Here is a 19,751-nt window from a genome sequence, read left to right as displayed (position 1 = left end):
TAGTAAAACTGGACTTTCTCTCACAATAAAACCCGTCACATGTCTCAAATGTCAGGCACCATTTGAGTTAATGTGATTTGACAGATAGGGATGTTTAGTTTTAGAACAAGCTGACAAAGAAAATTTTTATTTCGTTTAAATTTGTCATACGATTTTTTCGTTAAAATTGCAATGAATAATTACGTGTGTATTATTTATATATTTCATTTTTGAAATAAGTTTCCAAAAAAGACATTTTTGCTAAATTTTTCAAGGTTAAAAGGACATGAAAAAAATATTTTGGGAATATATTCTTCATCAAACCACTACACACATATATATAAATAGATACACAAAAACACACGCACATATTTAATTATAATAGCAACTTTTAACTTTATTGAGAAAAGAAAAAAAAATTGATCTCCCCATTGCTGCATTTAAGGTTAATACACATTGAATCAATCATGGGAAGGAGAAATTTGTGTATGTGTGTGTGCGCGCACACACACACACACAGAGAAATCTACCACAATAGTTATAATTATGAAATAAATGAAGAGGATTGGGAGAAGAAACACAAGCATAGTTTCATCATGTTAATCTTCACTAAGAGAATATGAAACATAATATTCTGAAATCATTACTATCACTTGTACAGAAGAATAAAAATAAATAAAACTAACCTGATCATAACTCCTACTCTGGAAGGATAATGATTTCTGTTCCATACTCTGATTGTCTGAAATGTGAGGATGTTTTCTAACCATTTTTATTGTATCCGTATTAATTTCTATAAAGCCTTGTAGGTGATGACTAGTATCACCTAGATGATGTTTTGCCATTTCATCCTAAATAAAAGAAAACTTCAAAATTACATGAACACAGAAAATCCTTTAAAAAAGGTCAGCATAGATAAGTACAAGAAATGCATTATTAAGTAAACCTCAGAATTATAAAATATTTTATGCATAATTACTAAGCTTTAATGAAAAATACAAATTACAAATGTGGAAAATTTCCAAAGTCAAATGGGAGGTTACTAAGATGGAGAGTCTTCTAAATGGTAATTATAATATATGTAGGCAATAGTATTTCATTTACTAAAATAAAGAGCCAAAAGGCTTCAGTTCTGCAATGCAAAATTATATAAAGCAAGTGGATATTTTTTAAATCCAGCATTATTTCAAAGCCGAATGTAGAAACTATGAAAGTTTCATATGAAATTTGACCAGAGAGCTTACAGAAATACACACACTAGCATTTACTAGTCGACCTAGCACGGACCTTATAGAAGACATGATTGCTTGCACAAGCATCCATATATTTGCCTTTTATTGATCCATTTTGATAAGGTTTCACTGGCCTGACAGCTGTGTTATATTTATGTTATTTGATTAATTCTCATTAAATCTTGTCGTCTGTGTGCCTTTGTTATATCCTTGTTTTTATTTCCATTATTTTATTTATCAGTGATAATTTTCTATACCTCAATTATTTTATCTTTATTCTAATTCACTCCTTTCTTTTCATTCCCTTACTATAATTTTGGTAAAGAAAACATGAAAGTTTATTCATTCTAAGTTAAGATACATGTCATTCAAAGAAACTAAATTAAATGAGGAATTTCAAAGGGTAAATGTTACTCTCACAAACAAGATCTATATTACACTAGATAACTCATATTAAGGTACACAATCTAAGTCAGGCTGTCTCAACTCTGTTCATTTAATATAGTTAAGCTCATGAATATCATACTCTCCCACAATTATTAAGACAAACTTATATCAATTCACTCTAATAGCATGCCTAAACCAGCATACTTCTAGAGCTAAGAGATTCTCGTTAGATTAGGTACTAGAGTCCTGAATTCTATTTAACAATTTCAATCATAAGAGAAATAAATACTTTCTTTCAGCCTGGCCTTAAATTACAATACAATGGACACAAAGTTTCTACATTACCGACTAGTTCTATACTTCAGGAGGCACTTCTTATCTGATTTTTCCTGTGAGCTTAGTTCTGCTGGTTTTCTAATTCTGGGGTCTGTTGTTCCTAGTCTCGACCATCTAGTGATTTTGGTCACCAATCACTTCTTTGCCTTGGCATCGAATTTTCTCAGACTGTAAGGTATGGCTGGAGCTGCATGATATAGCGTTCACTGGACTATTTGTTGCAACGATGAGAATGCTTGAACTCTGCCGCTACTTGACCGTACCGTCACCGCATGACCATCTTGCCTTCACCTGAACGACTTCTCCTTGGCTCCCGCCACGAGATAAGAACCACAAAAAATTAGAGAGAGAGAGCGCGAGCTTACGCCACCAAAAACCTTTATACTCATCTGCATCTGTTCCGTTACCACGTCATCGGTTGCACCCGACACCCAAGCCTCTTTGCACACCGTACCTTCACCATTCTCATTGTGTCTTCACAAGGTCAGCTTATACATGCCTTTGGTTCGTATCGCAATCGCCCGCACTCGTGTTATTAATCGGATTACAATTTTACGCTAAATTTCGACCTTCTTGTTACAAAGTCGCCTTTACAATACCTTATTTTCTTGTCGTTATTTGAGGACCATTTACAAAAATTATACAAACAATTTACATGAAAGGCCCATTAATATTATATGTACAAAGATCCAACTATTATCTATTTACAAAATTCGAATTTATACCTATTTACAAGTATTTCTTTTTTTGTACTTTTGCTATTCAGTTAAAATCTGAATGAAATGCTTAAGAATAAACTAAGCCTTTCATTCCAGATTTAACAGCTGTTTCGAACTGGTTGGTTCTCCTTAAAGACCAGGCAAAAGAGAGCAATAACTCTCGTTCAGTAATAAGGAATTGACAATTGACATTAATGTTTTTAGGGGTGAAGCAAGATGCTTTTCATATTCCCCACTATCTGTTGCGGCTACAGTGAGGGTAGAATTTATGAGTTTGCCTGCCCAGGATGGGCATAGAGATTATGCGTCACTACAGGAAGTTAAAATGGCTTTTGGTCTTTTATATTTGAATATATCCGTTGGCTCATTTGCTACAGCTTGCTGAACTAGATCATTGGGGTGTATGGACATCTTCAGGAATAACTTAGTTGCTAAAGATTGTAGGAAAGAGAAGATGTAAGGAATATTTGTCTCGATGAAGTTGATTGTTTCTAACATACCACGGGGCATTCAGAATCATTCTCAAGCACTTGTTTTGTAATCGTAGTTTGAAAATGTTAGTATTAGAGATGTGGCTCCAGGCTGGAGAGATGTAAGTGATTATAGGACGAATCGTCATCTGGTATAAAAGCAATTTGATTCTGTTGCTTAGCTTGCTGTTTCTATTAATTAGCGGATAGATCTGAGCGATGGCTTTAGAAGCCTTTGCACACATAGACTTCATGTGTTGGTTAAAAGTTAGTTTTTTGTAGAGCATCACACCCAGGTATTTTGTTTCTGCCTGCCAGGGAATTTTAGTATTGAATAGTAATACGTCTCCTGCAGGAGATTTTGGCTTTTCGTGAAGAGAATGGCTGAAATTTTTTGGGAATTTACTTCCAATCTCCATTTGGAGAACCATCCCTCTTTAAAACTTTAGAAGGTTTTCTTGAAGCTTTCTGGTAATGAAGTGTGGTCGGAGAGATCTGGTTAATATTGCTGTATCATCTGCATATAGGGCCATGATGGATGATATTGGATTGTGCAGGATATCTGACATGTATATACAAAATAACAATGGAGCTGTGATGAGGTAGAACCATTATCTTGACTTGGATGGATCTGTTATGTAGATATGATCTGACTAGATGTACAATTTTTAGTGAGGTACCAGCTGAGATATGTTTGTGTAGCAGTCCGAAATGCCATATTTTGTCAAATGCCTTTGATAGATCTAGAAAAACAGCTTATAGCTGGTGGTAATATATTCCATAATTCTGCGGATTTGTAGGGTAGTACTATGGTGAGAGGATGATCTTCTCTGCAATCTTACCCAAGTTGGAGAAGTAATAAGGAACTCGAAGTGTCGGAGAGGTGTATTTTTCGTAAGCGAACTCTCGGTTGGTGTGTCAAGTATCTACTAAAATAAAGAGACAAAAGGCTTCAGTTCACCGATGCAAAATTATATAAATCAAGTAGATATTAAATCCAGTATTATTTCAAAATTTCCAGTTCAAAACAGCTGTCAGGCCAGTGAAACCTTATCAAAATGGACCAATAAAAGGTGAATATATGGATGTTTGAGCAAGCAATCATGTCTTCTATAAGGTCTATGCTAGGGCGACTCGTAAATGCTGGTACGTGTATTCCTGTAAGCTCTCTGGTCAAATTTTATACGAAACTTTCAGTTTCTACATTTGACTTTGAAATAATGTTGGATTTAATATCCATTTGATTTATATAATAGTATTTCATGTTAAACAAAAGAAACATCTTGAATGGAGTCAATTTCAAGAAGCATTATGTAGGAAAATTCATGAGAAACTGCAAGTTATTTGTAATTTTAATAGTAGAAGAATTCTTCAAGTCGTTCAAGAGTAAAGGCAACAAAAAAGAAAGCTGGTTCTTGCAGAAAATCAAAATCGAACACACATTCTGGAAAAAGCAAGATTAATAATAAATCTAAAATAACACTGGATTTTCATTCCGAACAAATTAGTCAATTACTAACATCATGTTCCAACATAAAAATGTACATAAATTCACCTGCATAGAAGACATTATTATTGTTAATAAGTGACTTGATCAGATTCTTGCAAGATCAAGACTGTACAGGGGAATTTAAATGGGAAGTGATCACGGTTTTGAGGAGGATAAAAATCTGTATATCATATAAGGTGTGTGTGAAAATTTCACAAAGAATCGAAGTTGAGATGCTTTCAGATATGAACTATAGATTCAATTATACCAGTGTTGTTGGAGGAAAGAAATGTACGAACCAAACAGTGGAGATCCAGCAGCAAATCCAAAAAAAATATGAGACAGAAAAATCAGGTCATAGTGGATCCAAAAGTTCACAAGACAGTTCTAGAAAAAAATGTATAAAATAGTTGATCAAATAATGGAGATCCCAAACATCAGTTATCAGGAAATTGAAAAATTAGAGTAATGAACAGATTTCAATGGCAGAATCACATTAAAAATATTAGAAACGAAATTGACAGCATTCAAGAATGTGTGAACAGAGCTAATCTAAGGTAATACACCAACAAAATAAAAAAAAAAACTGTTTTTTATTGGCAAGATTGTAAACAGAAGAAGACTAAGATCAAAGTAATCTGATACTATTAGAAGACCATTGAAGACCTGACAAATATAGATCACTTTGCAAGAAAATCTTTACAGGTATCTAATAATATTTATAATAATACATTATTATTATGTAAATTTATGTAGTACTATTTGCCTTGGACGCTTATTAAAATTATTTATATCTTTGGACCAGCTGTTAGTGATTGGCAAAATGTAGAGAATGGCTGTCCACCAGTCTTCAAAAGGTTAATTAGGACTAATCAGCCTCATTTACTCCTTTTGGGAAATAAAATGCATTACTGGATTTGTTTATAAATTTTCTTTACTGTACCTTGTCAGCTGATACAAAGTATTGGTTTTCAAGCCCACCGAGTATTTAAAATTTATTTACTTTAAAGGCATATTAATTCCTCTAAAATAATAAACCTATTCTGAATTATTATATTCATTTATTATAGTATAGTTCGCCCACAGTTTAGAGACACTTAGACACTTCTGCGCATGTCCCAAAAAGGAGAATCCATTCCGATAATAGGGTAATCAGTCCGTCTTCTGGGATGAATTTGTTTATTATTACAGGTCAGAAAATTTAGCTTTTCTTTTACGAACACTGTAGTTTTTAAAATGTAACTATTTTGCTTGTATAACAGTTGGAAAAATGTACATAGAGTATTAACAAAATTAAAAAAGGTATAGCATAAAACAAAAATTTAAAGAAATTTATTTTTATATCTATAAAATTATTTATATTTTATATCTATAAAATAAAAATAATTATACAGAAAAACAAATTTTTTTCAAATGAAGTTAGATATTCTAAACTTAGTTGAGAGAACTGAGACACTTTAATGTCCTAAAACGATTAATTATTTATGACTCTTGTTGTGACTCTTTTAACAAACCCATGCAAAAAAAAGGTTGGAAAAAAATACCATTATTAAATCCTTTTAATCTTCATAGTCATCTGAATCGGTGTCCGAATCGTCATCATTTTCAGTTATACTGATCACCAAAGGTTCGCATAATTCTTCGATAATTCCATCTCTGTCCCAATACATATTTTCCAATGAGGTGACGTGAGAGCACTATTTTCCCCAGTTTTGAACTGTAATACTTTCAATCACCTGTTCTGAAAGCTTAAAAAGTTGCAACATGTCAATATCGCCAGTTACATTGCAATGGCGAATGAAACTTTTCACTTCTGCCCAAACATACTTAACAGCATTAATATCACAATGATATGGTGGTAGCCTCAAAACTAGAAATCCATGCTCTTTGAGCATCGTGTCGAATTTAAATAGTTTAATTGTGGGCAAATTTCTTTTGACCAAATTAAGCAATTCAATTTTTCGCATATCTGGGGAATGAGAAATGGTATTTGTAGAGAGCCAATCCATAAGAACTTGCTTCTTATTAGACCAATTTGGAACTTTGTTTCATCGAAGAGTGATATGAAGCATTATCAATTATAACAACAGCAATTTTACGAAGGTTTGGAATCGGTTTTTCTTCTGCTCACTTTTGGAAGATCATAGAATTCATTTGCCCATGGTAATCTCCAGTAGTTGAATTAGCTTTGTATAGCAAGTTTGAATTCGGTAAAAAAGCTATTTCTCCACCCGCACACAAAATTATTATGCACAGCGAGGCATTTCCGGTTTGTAGCACTCCACATTGTTCTTTAGACTGCCAACATTTTCCATAAGTTAAATTACTATCAATCCAAGTTTCATCTACATACACAATCGGTTTTTTCTCCTCCCTGAAAGATCGTATTGCTCTCAAATACTGCGTTCTAGATAAAACAATGTCACTTCACTCCATGATAAGTTTCCATTTATTCTGGGACTTTTTAAAACAAAATCCGATTTCATGAAGTATTTTCCTTAAAGAAAAAATTAATTTTCCTTGGAAAAGAAAAACTTTAAGCACAGGAATCAATTTCGGAACAGTTGGCACTCTTTTCTCGACCACGTAAAATTTGTGAATAGTTCTTATGTCTACATCAAAATCATTCAAAGCTATGATTTTGATGTAGATTTGATGGAGCTTTTTTTAGGAGATTTAAATTTTGGCTTCACTTCACATTTTGATTCCCTATGAATTCTTTTAACGGTCAGCCCCGATATACCCGCACTTGCACGATTTATGACTTGAGAAAGGGAAACAAGGAGACTGCCTTATAACGATTCTTTTTGGCAGAATGTCAGCACATTATTCAATATTCTTTTGCAAGAACTACTGAAACGTTTAACAACAGAACTTGTTGACTATACTGGATCCATCATACAAATTAATAATAAAAAAATAATGCAAAAAAGCAACAACAGAAATCAAGCAACTACTAGTACAACGACAGACAAGAAAGCACGTGATTTCACATGTTGGCAACCAATTCGTACATCCTTCACTACTTTCTCCCATTCAGCATGAATCGACTATTCTTGGCAAAACGCCAAGCAGAGATCAACAAACAGGGGGCGTACCATAATTATGGAAACAATTACAATGTTAAAGTAAACTCGGTTTAACATAAACCAAAATAATCACTTCACATTTAGACCTTCACATATTCAGTGTGTATGCTGCATCATCATATGCAGCATACACACTGCATATTAGAAGTGTAATCATCATCATCATATTCCTGCCATGTATCCTCAAGAGATGTACAGGATATGATAGTATTACATGAAAAAAATTACATTATTACTAACTTCCTATTTACAATTTTCCTCCAAATCAGTCTGTTCCTTGTCAACATTATCAGATCTTATATTTCTATCGTCTAAGGCACTTTGTACCGTATCAATCTACCCATATCTTGGTTATCCTCTGGGTCGTTTTGCTGCCATCCTGGCAGAGAACACTTGTCTTGCTAATCTTTCTTCACCCATTCTGTTTAAGTGACCGTACCACTTGAGATTAGCTCTGCTAACGCATTCCTGGATGCTGACAATGTTAAGTTCTTTCCAAATATCCTTGTTTTTAATATGATATTGCCATTGATGCCATCTGTTCACGCCACTAATCTTTCTCAGGACTCATTTCTGCGGTCTCTAGTCTTTGGTCAAGTGTTTTACTTCTGACCCAGCTCTCAGATCCATTAGTTAAAACTGGTTTGAACACTGTCTTGTATACAGCTAATTTAGTGTTCTGAGTAATTTCTCTCTTATTCCATATAAATTTATTCAATTGACTTCCCACCATACCAGCTTTGCAGATTCTGTTGTCTATTTCTATATTTAATTTACCATCTTCACTAAAAACCATGCCTAAGTAGCCGAAATGTTTTACTTGTTCCACAGGTTCTCCATTCACAACACAGTTGACATTTTCAATGATTCTGCCTATTTTCATTGTCTTTGTCTTTTTATTGCTGACCTTCATACCATATCTATTACAATAGTTATTCAATTTAGTCAGAGAATCTTGCAGACTTGAAGTAGATTTATTTAGAAGTATAACATCATCCGCATAAAGCAAAGAGATGACATTAACATCTCCAAATTTGATATCATGTTTGATACCACTTTCCTCCATAATGTGATCCATATACATAATGAATAACAGAGGGGATAATGTACATCCTTGTCTCACACCAGATTTAACATTTAACCTCTTCCTGCACTTCCTTCAATTCTAACTGCTGACTTACAACTCAAATAAAGACTAAGTATTGCTTGATATGCCGTATTGACAGCATATAACTGTAGCATATTGAATAGTTTCTCTCTTGGCACCTTGTCATATGCCTTTTCCAAATCGATAAAACTTAAATACAGATCTTTGTTATATTCTCATGCTTTCTCGACTATTTGTCGTAAAGTGAAGATTTGATCCTGACAGCCTCTATTTGGCCTGAATCCAGCTTGTTCTTCACCCAGTTTTTCTTCCACAATTCTTCTCACACGTTTCTCGAGTATACTTGCATAGATCTTGCCAGGAACACTCAGTAGGTAAATACCTCTGTAATTCTCACATTCGGTTTTATTTCCCTTTTTATTATTAGAGCTCTACTCCAATCATCAGGAATTCATCCCTCTGTCCAGGCTTTCAGAAATATGCAGTGCAGCCACTCTAAGACTTTTATACCACCATACTTCAGCATTTCTGGTCGAATATCATCTACTCCTGCTGCCTTTCCACATTTCAAGCCTTTTATGGCTTTTTCTACTTCAAGTATGGATATGTATTCCTGACTATATGCCTGTTGAGTGTTTTTTACCACTGTACTATCACTGCTTGTTTCGTTTAGCAATTTTTCGAAGTAATTACTCCATACTTCAAGAATATCTTTTCCTCCCATTTTCATGTCACCTTTATCATCTCTAACTCCTATTACAGTACTCTTTCCTCCATTTCTAAGCTTCAACAACCTCCAGAATATTTTGCCACCTTCTTGATATTTATTTTGTATGTTCTTGCCGAAGTCCTCCCATGACTTTTGTTTAGCTAGTTTTACACACTGTTTAGCATTCTTGCATTTGTCTCAGTATTCTCTAAGAACACAAGCTGACTTATTTGCCAGGAACTTTTGATATGCTTTCTTCTTTTCCTTCACTGCCTCTTTAACTTCTTTAACTGTGTCCACCATGCAGTTCTAATTTTTCTATCCTTGCAGACAACTTCACCACATGGCTCTCTAGCTGAATCAATTCTTCAAGGCTCACTGAATCTCTAAAGTTTGGTTCCTTTTCTCAAAATCTTTCATTTTTTCTTCAATAATCATTGTGTATTTTAGTCTACAGTTCACATCTGAGAGCTGCTCAACTTTTATTCAATTTAAGACTTTCTTACATGTTATTTTTTTTTCAATATATAATTCAATTTTATCCTGCTCAAGACTAAATAGTGGAATCACTTCCAATTTCAAATCCTCTGTACACTCTAGTGTCCTGCACCAGGGAGAAAACATCACTATGAACAATGACATAGTCAATGAGACTTTTCTTATTCCTTGCCTCTTCTCTCCATGCGAATTTGTGCACATTTTTATGTTGGAACATGGTATTAGTAGTAACCAGTCCATGTCCTGAGCAGAAATCACAGATATTTGCCATTATTGTTAGCTTTGCTTTTTTCTCCAAATTTTTCCAAAACATTTTTGTATGTCTCACAATCATTTCCTACTCTGCTATTCAGATCCCCAACAAGGACCAACTTTTCCTTTTTCATTGTGTCAGTTGCTTTCTCTAAAGCCTCAAAAAATTCCTCCACTTCTACCTTAGTAGAACCTTCTGTGGGACCATAGGCACAAAAAGTCTCATTGTCCAGTTCCCCATTCTCATGTTTGCCCACATTACTCTACTTGAGACTGACTGACTGCCATTCAAGAAGATTAGCCTCGTATTTTGTGTTGAATACTATGGCTACTCCTTTTCCTTGATGTCATTGCCTGAATATAACATTTTGTATTTATTGCTCAGAAAGATCACCAGTTTTTGTATTTTTTGTTTCAGTCACGATCTGGTACTTATCTAATTCCTCAGCTAGCTTCATTTCTTTGCCATTCAGGCTTCTTATGTTTGATAGTACCGATCTTTAACTCTGGTGGTGTTGAGTTGGGGTGTGTTTTCAGATTTGTTCCAGTAGCTGACTTCGCTGTTCCCTCTGGTTCCCTGGCGAAAACAACGGGGGCCTTGTTTAACCAAGCGATGCCCCAGCTGGCATGAAATTTTGTCATGTTGTACCATTATTTTTTATTTTGGTTTAACCAATACGCATACAATTTGGTCGGCTAAATCCCAAATTACCAGCCCATCCTCGTTAGTTCAGTATCCAAGTAGATACCCAACAGAGTGCACCACGAGAAGGTGAGGATTGGACATTAGGTCAGAAGCCCTGGTCGGTTCTCCGCATTCCTTTAAAGGCTATGTGGAAGTCTCCTCTCAGTTATACAGCTTTGACCCCTTAAGCATCCCAAAGTGTACTGAAGATCTGACAAATACAGGTACTTTGCCCAAATTATTTTGTTTTTTTTTATATTAAACTGAAGTTTTAATTTAAACACGGTATCTGTTTCCATAATTTTTATAATAATGCTGATCACCAAGTAACCATTAAGGAAAGTTCTCACTTATATTAAGAAAAGAGAATTATAATACGGAGAAAAATAATTATTTACATAAGTATGATTTTAAAAAATTTCATAAGGTATTTCTTGCATACAAATTAAGTTTGATTTCAGAATGTAAAAAAAAAAAAAATTCAAATTTGACAACAAACAAAAAGAAAAACCCTTTAAGGTTTACAAAATATTAGTTTTTCACTAAAATCATATGTACATGCAATCAGTTTAAATAAGAATTTGTTTCAATTCAATCAAACATCCATCTTCAAAGGAGAATCTCTTTTTTTTTGTTTAACTTGAAAACAAAAGAATAAACATGTTGGAAAAAAAAAACTTCCAACATCTTTCTCTAAATCCAGAGTAATTTAATAATAACGTGAGACACCGTTTGGCAACACATATAGGTAAATATGACTTCTCCATTGCTTCCACCTTAGTATCACTACCTCTGGGTCTGGCTCCCACTGACGAGACCTCAATAAAGGTCGAAACCAGTCTAGGTAGTGGCCCTTCCCTTAATGCAGAGCATTATACATGTCTGCAAGGAGATGTGCTTTGCATTATGGGAGATACTAAGACAAGGAGTGATGAGAACTTGGTCCACCTTTACCACGAGTTGCCTTAGTCCTGAAAATACTTCAAGTGCAAACTTTGTTTGCTTACACTTGGATAAAGGATTAAACTAAATTTATAAAAGAGTAAACATGTCCTACCTCAGCAAGCTTCAGTGTAAAAGTTTTACCATTGAACCTTGCTTCTGGGAGGGATGAATCCAAAAAGAAAACTATTATCTTGGCATACAATTTTAATCTGACAGTTTTAAATAAAATAATTCTTCCACTTGAATTATTTCTAAATTTTGTCTTAGAAATACTATTTCTTCCTTCTCCACTACATTTTACTATGGATAATCTAAATTGGACAAATGACAGATGAAAAAATTTCCCCCTGAGAACAATTTAGATTGAACTATCTTGATTTTAAAATATATGCTAATAATAATTTAGTACAGATTAAAGAAAAATAACTTTCTCCAAACTATATTACAACCTATCCTTTAAAAATAATTTAGAAGATCTTTAGTTCATATCTTATGGTAGTCATTCACTGTTTGAAGAAAGAAAAAAAAAATTTCAAATAAATCTATTGGTCTCTGATTCTGTTCTTTAACACTTTATACTCTCACCCTCTCAAAAGCCATTCCCATCTTCAACAAAAAACTTCACTCAGAACATTCACAGCTGCTGCTTGGATGTCTACATATACAGATACTGGTTTGAAACTACTGCTTAATGGTGACTTCCTAATGAGCATGTAAAATAAATTTTCATGCAAAGAAAAAAATTTCACTATACAATTTATTTATTAAAGTAAAAGATATGATAAGTTCTTCATATTGCTGATCTGAAAATAAGTGCAGTTCTTAAAATTTAAAAAAACTGTCAAACTTTGTGTATTGTCTCCATTACTATTATGAAACATAAGTGAAGTTCAGCAATACTGCATAACAAATATAAGTTAAATACTTTTAATAGTAGCTTTAAATCTTATAAAAATAACTTAACAATTTTTATATCCTCTTTGTGGAGAGGAAATTGCGAGATCGTTTATAAGTGTTACGCAACAACACATCACTCGAGCGGTAAGCACTACACAGTTTCTTCACCTTTGGGTACAAAATGAAGAACTAAATTTAGTGGATTACTTATCACTGATGCACTTCTTGATATATTAATCTGACTCACTCACATGATATAAAAAAAATGGCATCGCCGTTAGGTTTGCAGAAATGCAAAACGTGTGTTTTGTGCTTTTTATGCAGTTTGCTCGGCAAAATGAGTACCCCTGATTGATAGGTAGAGTTGTGTGTGTTTCACCATGCTTCAAAATCTACCATACAATTAGAAACTTCTGAAGACATATCAGTGCATGTCATCATCATCATCATCATCATCAAATTCCTGACATGTACCCTCAAGGGGGTGCACAGGAATTCCACTAAATTTCACGAAGTATGAAAAAACTGCATTTAGCATTACATTACTGTAAAGAAGGGAGGGAATTAATACTTTTAATCACAACTCAGTCTCTTTCCAATTTTTGTTTATTATCAGATTAACACAAGTCAGTCAATTTATAAAGCGGTGTGTCTTTACAATTTATAAAGCGGTGTGTCTGAACAAAATTTAGATACTTCATATTATCTAATACAAATCTTAAAGGTTCAGTATCAGGAAATGATGTCAAACCAGAAAGAATGTGAATGACTTCATATGAACATGGAATTAATACTAAATGATCATGGTGTTATGGCTAATGGAATTTTAAAAGAATCACTATGGAGCTTATACAGGGTGTCCTAAAATTCACGCAAGAAGTAATTTTGATAGAAAACACAGGTTTTTAATTAAAAATTGTAATTTCTTATTGATTCATAAAGTATACAGTATAGGGTTATGCATGGAATAGCATATCGGGTAAATGGCCTCCACGGCTTTGCTGGCACATACGCACTCTTTTGTCAAAATTTTCCATGACCGTTTTGCATAAATGTGGCTGAATTTCGTTGATACAGCGCTCAATTTCATCCTTCAAGGCGTGGGCTTGTTGGCATAAACCTTAGACTTCAAAAAACCCCAAAGGAAAAAAGTCCAACGCCGTTAAGTCACATGATCTGCGCAGCCAATTCTGATCACCAAAATGGGAAATTACACGACCAGGAAATGACTCATGCAGTAATTGAATTGTTTCTCAGGCTGTATGGCATGTGGCACCATCTTGTTGAAACCACATGCCGTCCACATCCATATCTTGCAATTTAGGCACAAAAAACTGGATTATCATGTCTCGATAGCAAGCACCATTAACTGTTATTGCCTTACCAGCCACATTTTCGAAGAAGAATGGACCGATGATGCCTCCAGCCCAAAATCCGCACCAAACAGTGACAAGTTGCAGATGCATTTGTTTCTTAACAATCACTTGTGGATTTTCTGAACCTCAAATGCAACAATTTTGTCGATTAACAAAGCCATCAAGATGAAAATGAGCCTCATCGTTGAAGATGATTTTGTTCGAAAAATAATCCACTTGTTGTTGTTCCATAATCCATTCAATGAACTCTCTTTGCTGTGTGTGGTCAATAGGCTTCAGTTCTTGAGTCAACTGAACTTTGTAAGCATAAAGATGCAAATCGTTCATGAGAATACACTGTAGAGAGCTTCTCGAAATGCCCAATTCAAGACCACGGTGACGAATTGATGTTCCTGGACTCTCAGCAACACTCTCACGAACTGCTTCGATGTTTTCTGTTGAACGACGGCCAGAGTGTATAAGATCACTAATTGATCCAGTTTCCTTGAATTTTTTAATTAATCTTTTCACAGTTGAAGTTAAATCACTATTATGACCATATTTTGTATGAAAATTGCGAACTGTAGCTGCCAAACCTTCATTATTTTTAAAATATTGCTCAACAATGAAAATGCGTTGTTCTTTCGTGTAGCGCTCCATTTTTAATAACCCTGAACTGTCAGCTGTCATGCTGTCTTTTTTTCTCATTGGCAACACAAATGGCGCTAAATTTAAATCTTGCGTGAATTTTGGGACACCCAGTACAAATGAAAAAAATAAGAAAAAGAAGACATGTATCTGGGAAAGTATTTATTCAACAATTCACAATTTGCATTTATCACAGTTCCATAACAGCTCCTTATGGAACTGTGTGTTTATTAATAAATAGTAATAAACTTAATTGTGTACAACCACCATGGTATTCTACATTCACACTTTTCCTAAAAATATAAATACCCTAAACCAGCAGCTGACTACTTGCAACTTTCATATGACCTGAGTCAATTTTATGAATTGTGCATATTTTTTTTAAATTCACATAACTGCAGTTTATCCAAGATTGATTAGTTGTTTTGGATTTATGGTTAAAGTAACTATGAGGCCAGCAGATGTCTGCAAATTGTGTGTGCGCTTTTCTGTCTGTCTATTTTGCAGAATATGACAACCTACCATCTATGTATGAGACTGGCTAACTCATCTTCAGTTGAAAAGTCATCATAAAGGTTCTTCACATCCCAGATGAGATTCAAACTTAAGTGTCTTTCTACCAAGATTGTTTGATAAACTTAAAAGTCTGCCAATATAAGTTGGCTATTTGGTTTATTATTTTTAATAGATTTAAAATTGCAATGATTTTAATAGAATACAATTTTGTTCTATTATAATATCATATATATATATATATATATATAAATTAAATTCTCTGAAATGGCTAGTACACCTTTATACCACTGGTGACATACCAGTCCAGTGGTATAAAGGTGTACTAGCCATTTCAGAAAATAATTTTTTTTTAATGCTTTTAAAGCCCCCCCCCCCCCACACACACACACAAATTTATTTTTAAATTCATAATTTGTGAGTCATTGCTTTTACCATTTTCATTATTTGTGTTTCATTCTAGCCATTTCACCTTATTCATTGGTTCTTATTTCTTATGTAATTTTAAATTTAATATAGTTTTTCAGCACCATTTTCAAATTCATGCAATGTAACATTGTCTTCATCTCCAAATAAAAATTCATATGCCTTCTAACATAAAATACTATATATACTTATTAAGTTTGTAGCCTACAATTCTGATATATATAAAGGAAACTCCATTCCAGTAAAATAAGCTTTGCAATATATATTAATATGTTATAATTTCAGCAATCTCAGTGCAGGAGACTGGGGGGGGGGGGGTTACAACTTACTAAAATAACAATTCAACATGTTTACAAAATGTTTATGAAGGGTAAAAATGGATGGCAACAAGCTACTATTATGCTGAAGACAGTACAATTCCAACATGGGAGTGTGGGTTGAAATTTAAACTGAAATTGAAAATTAAATTAAAATGCAGAATGTCCTAACAAAGTTTTAACAAAGAAAAGCATCTTATAAAAAATTCTTACTTTGCAAGATTTTAAGTGGTTGAGCCATCTTCAGAAAATGTCTACTTTATGTGATATCATTTTCTTTATATGGGTATGTTCTAAACAAACAAAAAAGTAATTTGGATAACTCAGATTAGATACTCTTCTAATAAATATATTAAAATGCACTTGCAATAAACATAATACACTATCTAAACTTTAAGAAAAAATACCTGTGAAGATATTCAAATAGATTTAGTGATTCATGTTGATTTGGGTTTTCCATTTCTAAAAGTATCAAAAAAAAGAACAGCCTACAATAATTTTATTTTTTTGGGACTGAATATACCAGGTACAGAAATTCTCCCCAAAATTATGGCTTAATATGTTTTGCTGCAGTAAAATAGATATAGATTTCACATATCTACATGTATAAGTTGACGTGAATGTCACCGGGGTTGTACTTTGTCAATGATGCTTGTTAAGTGTTTGATAAACTTCATTGTACCACAATACTATCTACTATATTGCTGCAAGTCTTAGATAGATTTCTTTATACCTCCAAAACAAAATCACTATTAATCAGATGTCTGTCGAAATTAGTATAGTTTATGCTAAACTATGAACACAGTTGTTCTGCTGCCTATATGCACCAAAGAAGAGAGAATGGTGCAAGTAGGTATCACAGTGACTATGCTCAACATATTTAGAGAGACAACCAATTACACTTGGTCGTCGACTTACAACTGTCCACACTTACAACCACAAAAAAAATAATAAATTAATGAATAAATTAATAATAAATCAGGCAGCTGCACGTACGATAACTATGGAATACGATAGTTATCGTACAATAACTATCTCTCACATACACTCAGTCGCTTTCAAGCATCTGTTGCGTGTGGTGTATTAATTAAAATTCTACTGAAATACTACCCATAAAATGTCTAGTAAAAGGGAAATGCCTTCATCTACAGATACGCATGCTAAGAAGTCAAGGAAAACTATTGATTCAGAGTGTAAAATGAAAGTTATCCAGAAGTATAAAGGCGGAAAGAAAGTGAACAAAATTTTTACAAAATTAATTTTGTAAATTTCATTTGTACTCTATTAATTTTTACGTTAATTTTAGATTGTATTGATGTGTTTACAGTACAGTATGTACAGTATTATTTTTCACATTATGTACAATATACATAATTATAAATTTAAAAGATTATAAAAATAAATTATAAAGATGATAAAAAGATTAGAAAGGTTAAAGAATACTGTTAATAAATATATGGCTGACATAAGACCAGATTGACTTATGACCTGTCAGCCAGAACGGAAATCGGTCATAAATCGACGACCAAGCGTAGTTAAATAAATCTGATTCCAAGTTTTATCAATTTGTGCAAATTCAGCACTGGGGTCAATAAAAAATAATAATAAATGCTGATATTTGTGCCTCTCTACACAGCATAAACAGAAGAATACATCTGTGTTTGGATGGAAAAAACTGAGTTTGACATTAGAAACCTTTATAAATAAAAGCGTTTTCAACTAACGTTAGCCAGTCTGTGGCATTTCCCCTGACACACCCACTCTCCTAGAAACTGATGTTTCTTTCCTAAAACAGGCAAGTCAGAGATAACACACAATTATCAAAAATAGATTTAACGTATGGAATGAAGTTTGATGAATTGTGAAGTAGCATACCACAAGGTGTGCTGGGATCCAATGAAGTTTATGTTGATAGTTCATTTTATATACATCTTGTATGTCAAAAAAATGAGCCAAGTACTGAGGATGCAGAAGGTTGACTAGCAATTCAGAAGCTAGTATATAGACATCATTCTTATTAACAATTAGTGAATACTGCTGTTATAGCACTGCTCAAATTTTGAGGGTATTTATATTCTTAACAATAAAACACAAAATTAAGTCAGCAAGTCACTAAGTTGCAGGTGCTCTTATTTCCACAGTACTCAGCGTTTTTTACATATTTAAAAAAAATAATTTTTTGAGATACACATGATGTAAAAAATTATTAAGATAATACTTTTTTTTTTTTTTTTGTTGAGGTAGGTAAAAATCCAAAATCCAACAGAAGAAATAACCATATTTCAAATCTGATCAGAAACAACTGCATGATGACACCAAGAGGTGTTTATGGAGGACGTGTTTCCCCAAAGCTTCTTTACAGCTAATTTGGCTGAAGTCTTTTAGAGAACTTTACACCACTTAAGAAACAACTATATTCCAAATTTAGTCAAAAACATGTAGAGGTGCCTAAGTAGGAAGTGATCCTACACAATCTTTCATTTTGATCTGATTGGGTTGAATATTTCAAAAGTAATGGCAAAAACAGGTATATTCCAAATATGGCAGAAATCAGTTGAACAGTGCTAAGTGTCTGAAGAATGCAATCCCTCACATACAAACCCATCATTTTAATCCCGTAATTTTTTTCAAAGGCTTCTCTCCCCCCCCTCCCCTTTCAGCAAGGTAAAAAAACTATATTCTAAATCTGGTCAAAATGATGAACAATGACCAGTCAAGTTGTACTTTTGTGTTTTTCTTTATTTTTGAAGTGCTCTAGTTTTTCTATTAAATGTTTTATATTTGGCAGCCTTGTTGAATACTTCTGACAAAACCTGGTAGGCTAATAATCCATTTGGAAGTGGAGTTACAGCAGATTGAATTTTGACCCTAATGATTCTTGTAATAAAAGTAGTCAGTGATTCTAGGCTTAATAAAACAGTGAAGTTGAGTGATTTTCTAGGAGTCATCTGACATACTTGGAAGGCTGGATCACTGACATGCTACCCAGGCATGTCAAATTTTACCTTGTTCCTATGCACAAACTTTTTTTGTTTGTTTATATCAACAGACATGATAAATGCTAACAGTGCTGAGAGATCATGCTAAAGAAAACACTACACTGAGCAAAACAAATCAGAAAAAGTATTTTCAATTTATGCTATTATGAACATTTAAGTAACAGTTCATATTTCACATTATACATCAGACATCTCATTTAAAATTTGAAAAATTACGAAATGATCTCATTAAACTTGCTGAGCTGAATATAAAACTGAATAGATCTATTTTTTTTTTTTTTTTAAATAAGCAATATTTTTAAATAACCTATTTAAGCATACTTCTGAATTTAAATGCAAAGTGATCAGAAAGTCCATCTTCATATATTCTAAATAAGAACCATTTAAATATTTTAATTGTCTAAAATGAATTTGACCTTTATAATATTAGGTTGGCAAATAAGTTAGTTTGGTTTTTCAGAGTGGAATGAAACAATAATACATACTAGTCAGTTATATATTGACCCTCTTTATCAATGACCTCTTGCCATCTGTCCACCAACTACATTATGCCGCATTCATAAAAATAAAACGCCAGGTTTACTGGCGAAAAACTGATCCAGGTGTCTTTTGGCAGCCTCCTCATTAGCGAAGGTTTTTCCATTCAGAGAATTCTGCAACAATCGGAATAAGTGGTAATTAGAAGGTGCCAGGTATGG

At 33.4% G+C, this 19,751-nt stretch overlaps 1 protein-coding gene across 1 annotated transcript in view; it reads right to left on the bottom strand.

The window, feature by feature from the left end:
- The window catches only part of LOC150093613 (adenomatous polyposis coli protein-like), a 372,524-nt gene that overhangs the window by 266,340 nt on the left and 86,433 nt on the right, over positions 1 to 19,751 (bottom strand). Inside the window, exons 3-4 of the mRNA XM_090413231.1 lie at positions 16,268 to 16,347; positions 666 to 830 (exon numbers count right to left, since the gene is read on the bottom strand). Coding sequence (XP_090269357.1) covers positions 666 to 824 — 159 coding nt within the window. The 5' untranslated portion in view covers positions 825 to 830; positions 16,268 to 16,347. The remainder of the gene's footprint in view (positions 1 to 665; positions 831 to 16,267; positions 16,348 to 19,751) is intronic.

Source organism: Typopeltis vanoorti, chromosome 23, assembly GCF_054136105.1.
Source record: "Typopeltis vanoorti isolate ZY-2024b chromosome 23, IOZ_Tvanoo_1.0, whole genome shotgun sequence".
NCBI lineage: Eukaryota > Metazoa > Arthropoda > Arachnida > Uropygi > Thelyphonidae > Typopeltis > Typopeltis vanoorti.
This window is presented reverse-complemented; position numbering and strand designations above follow the sequence as displayed.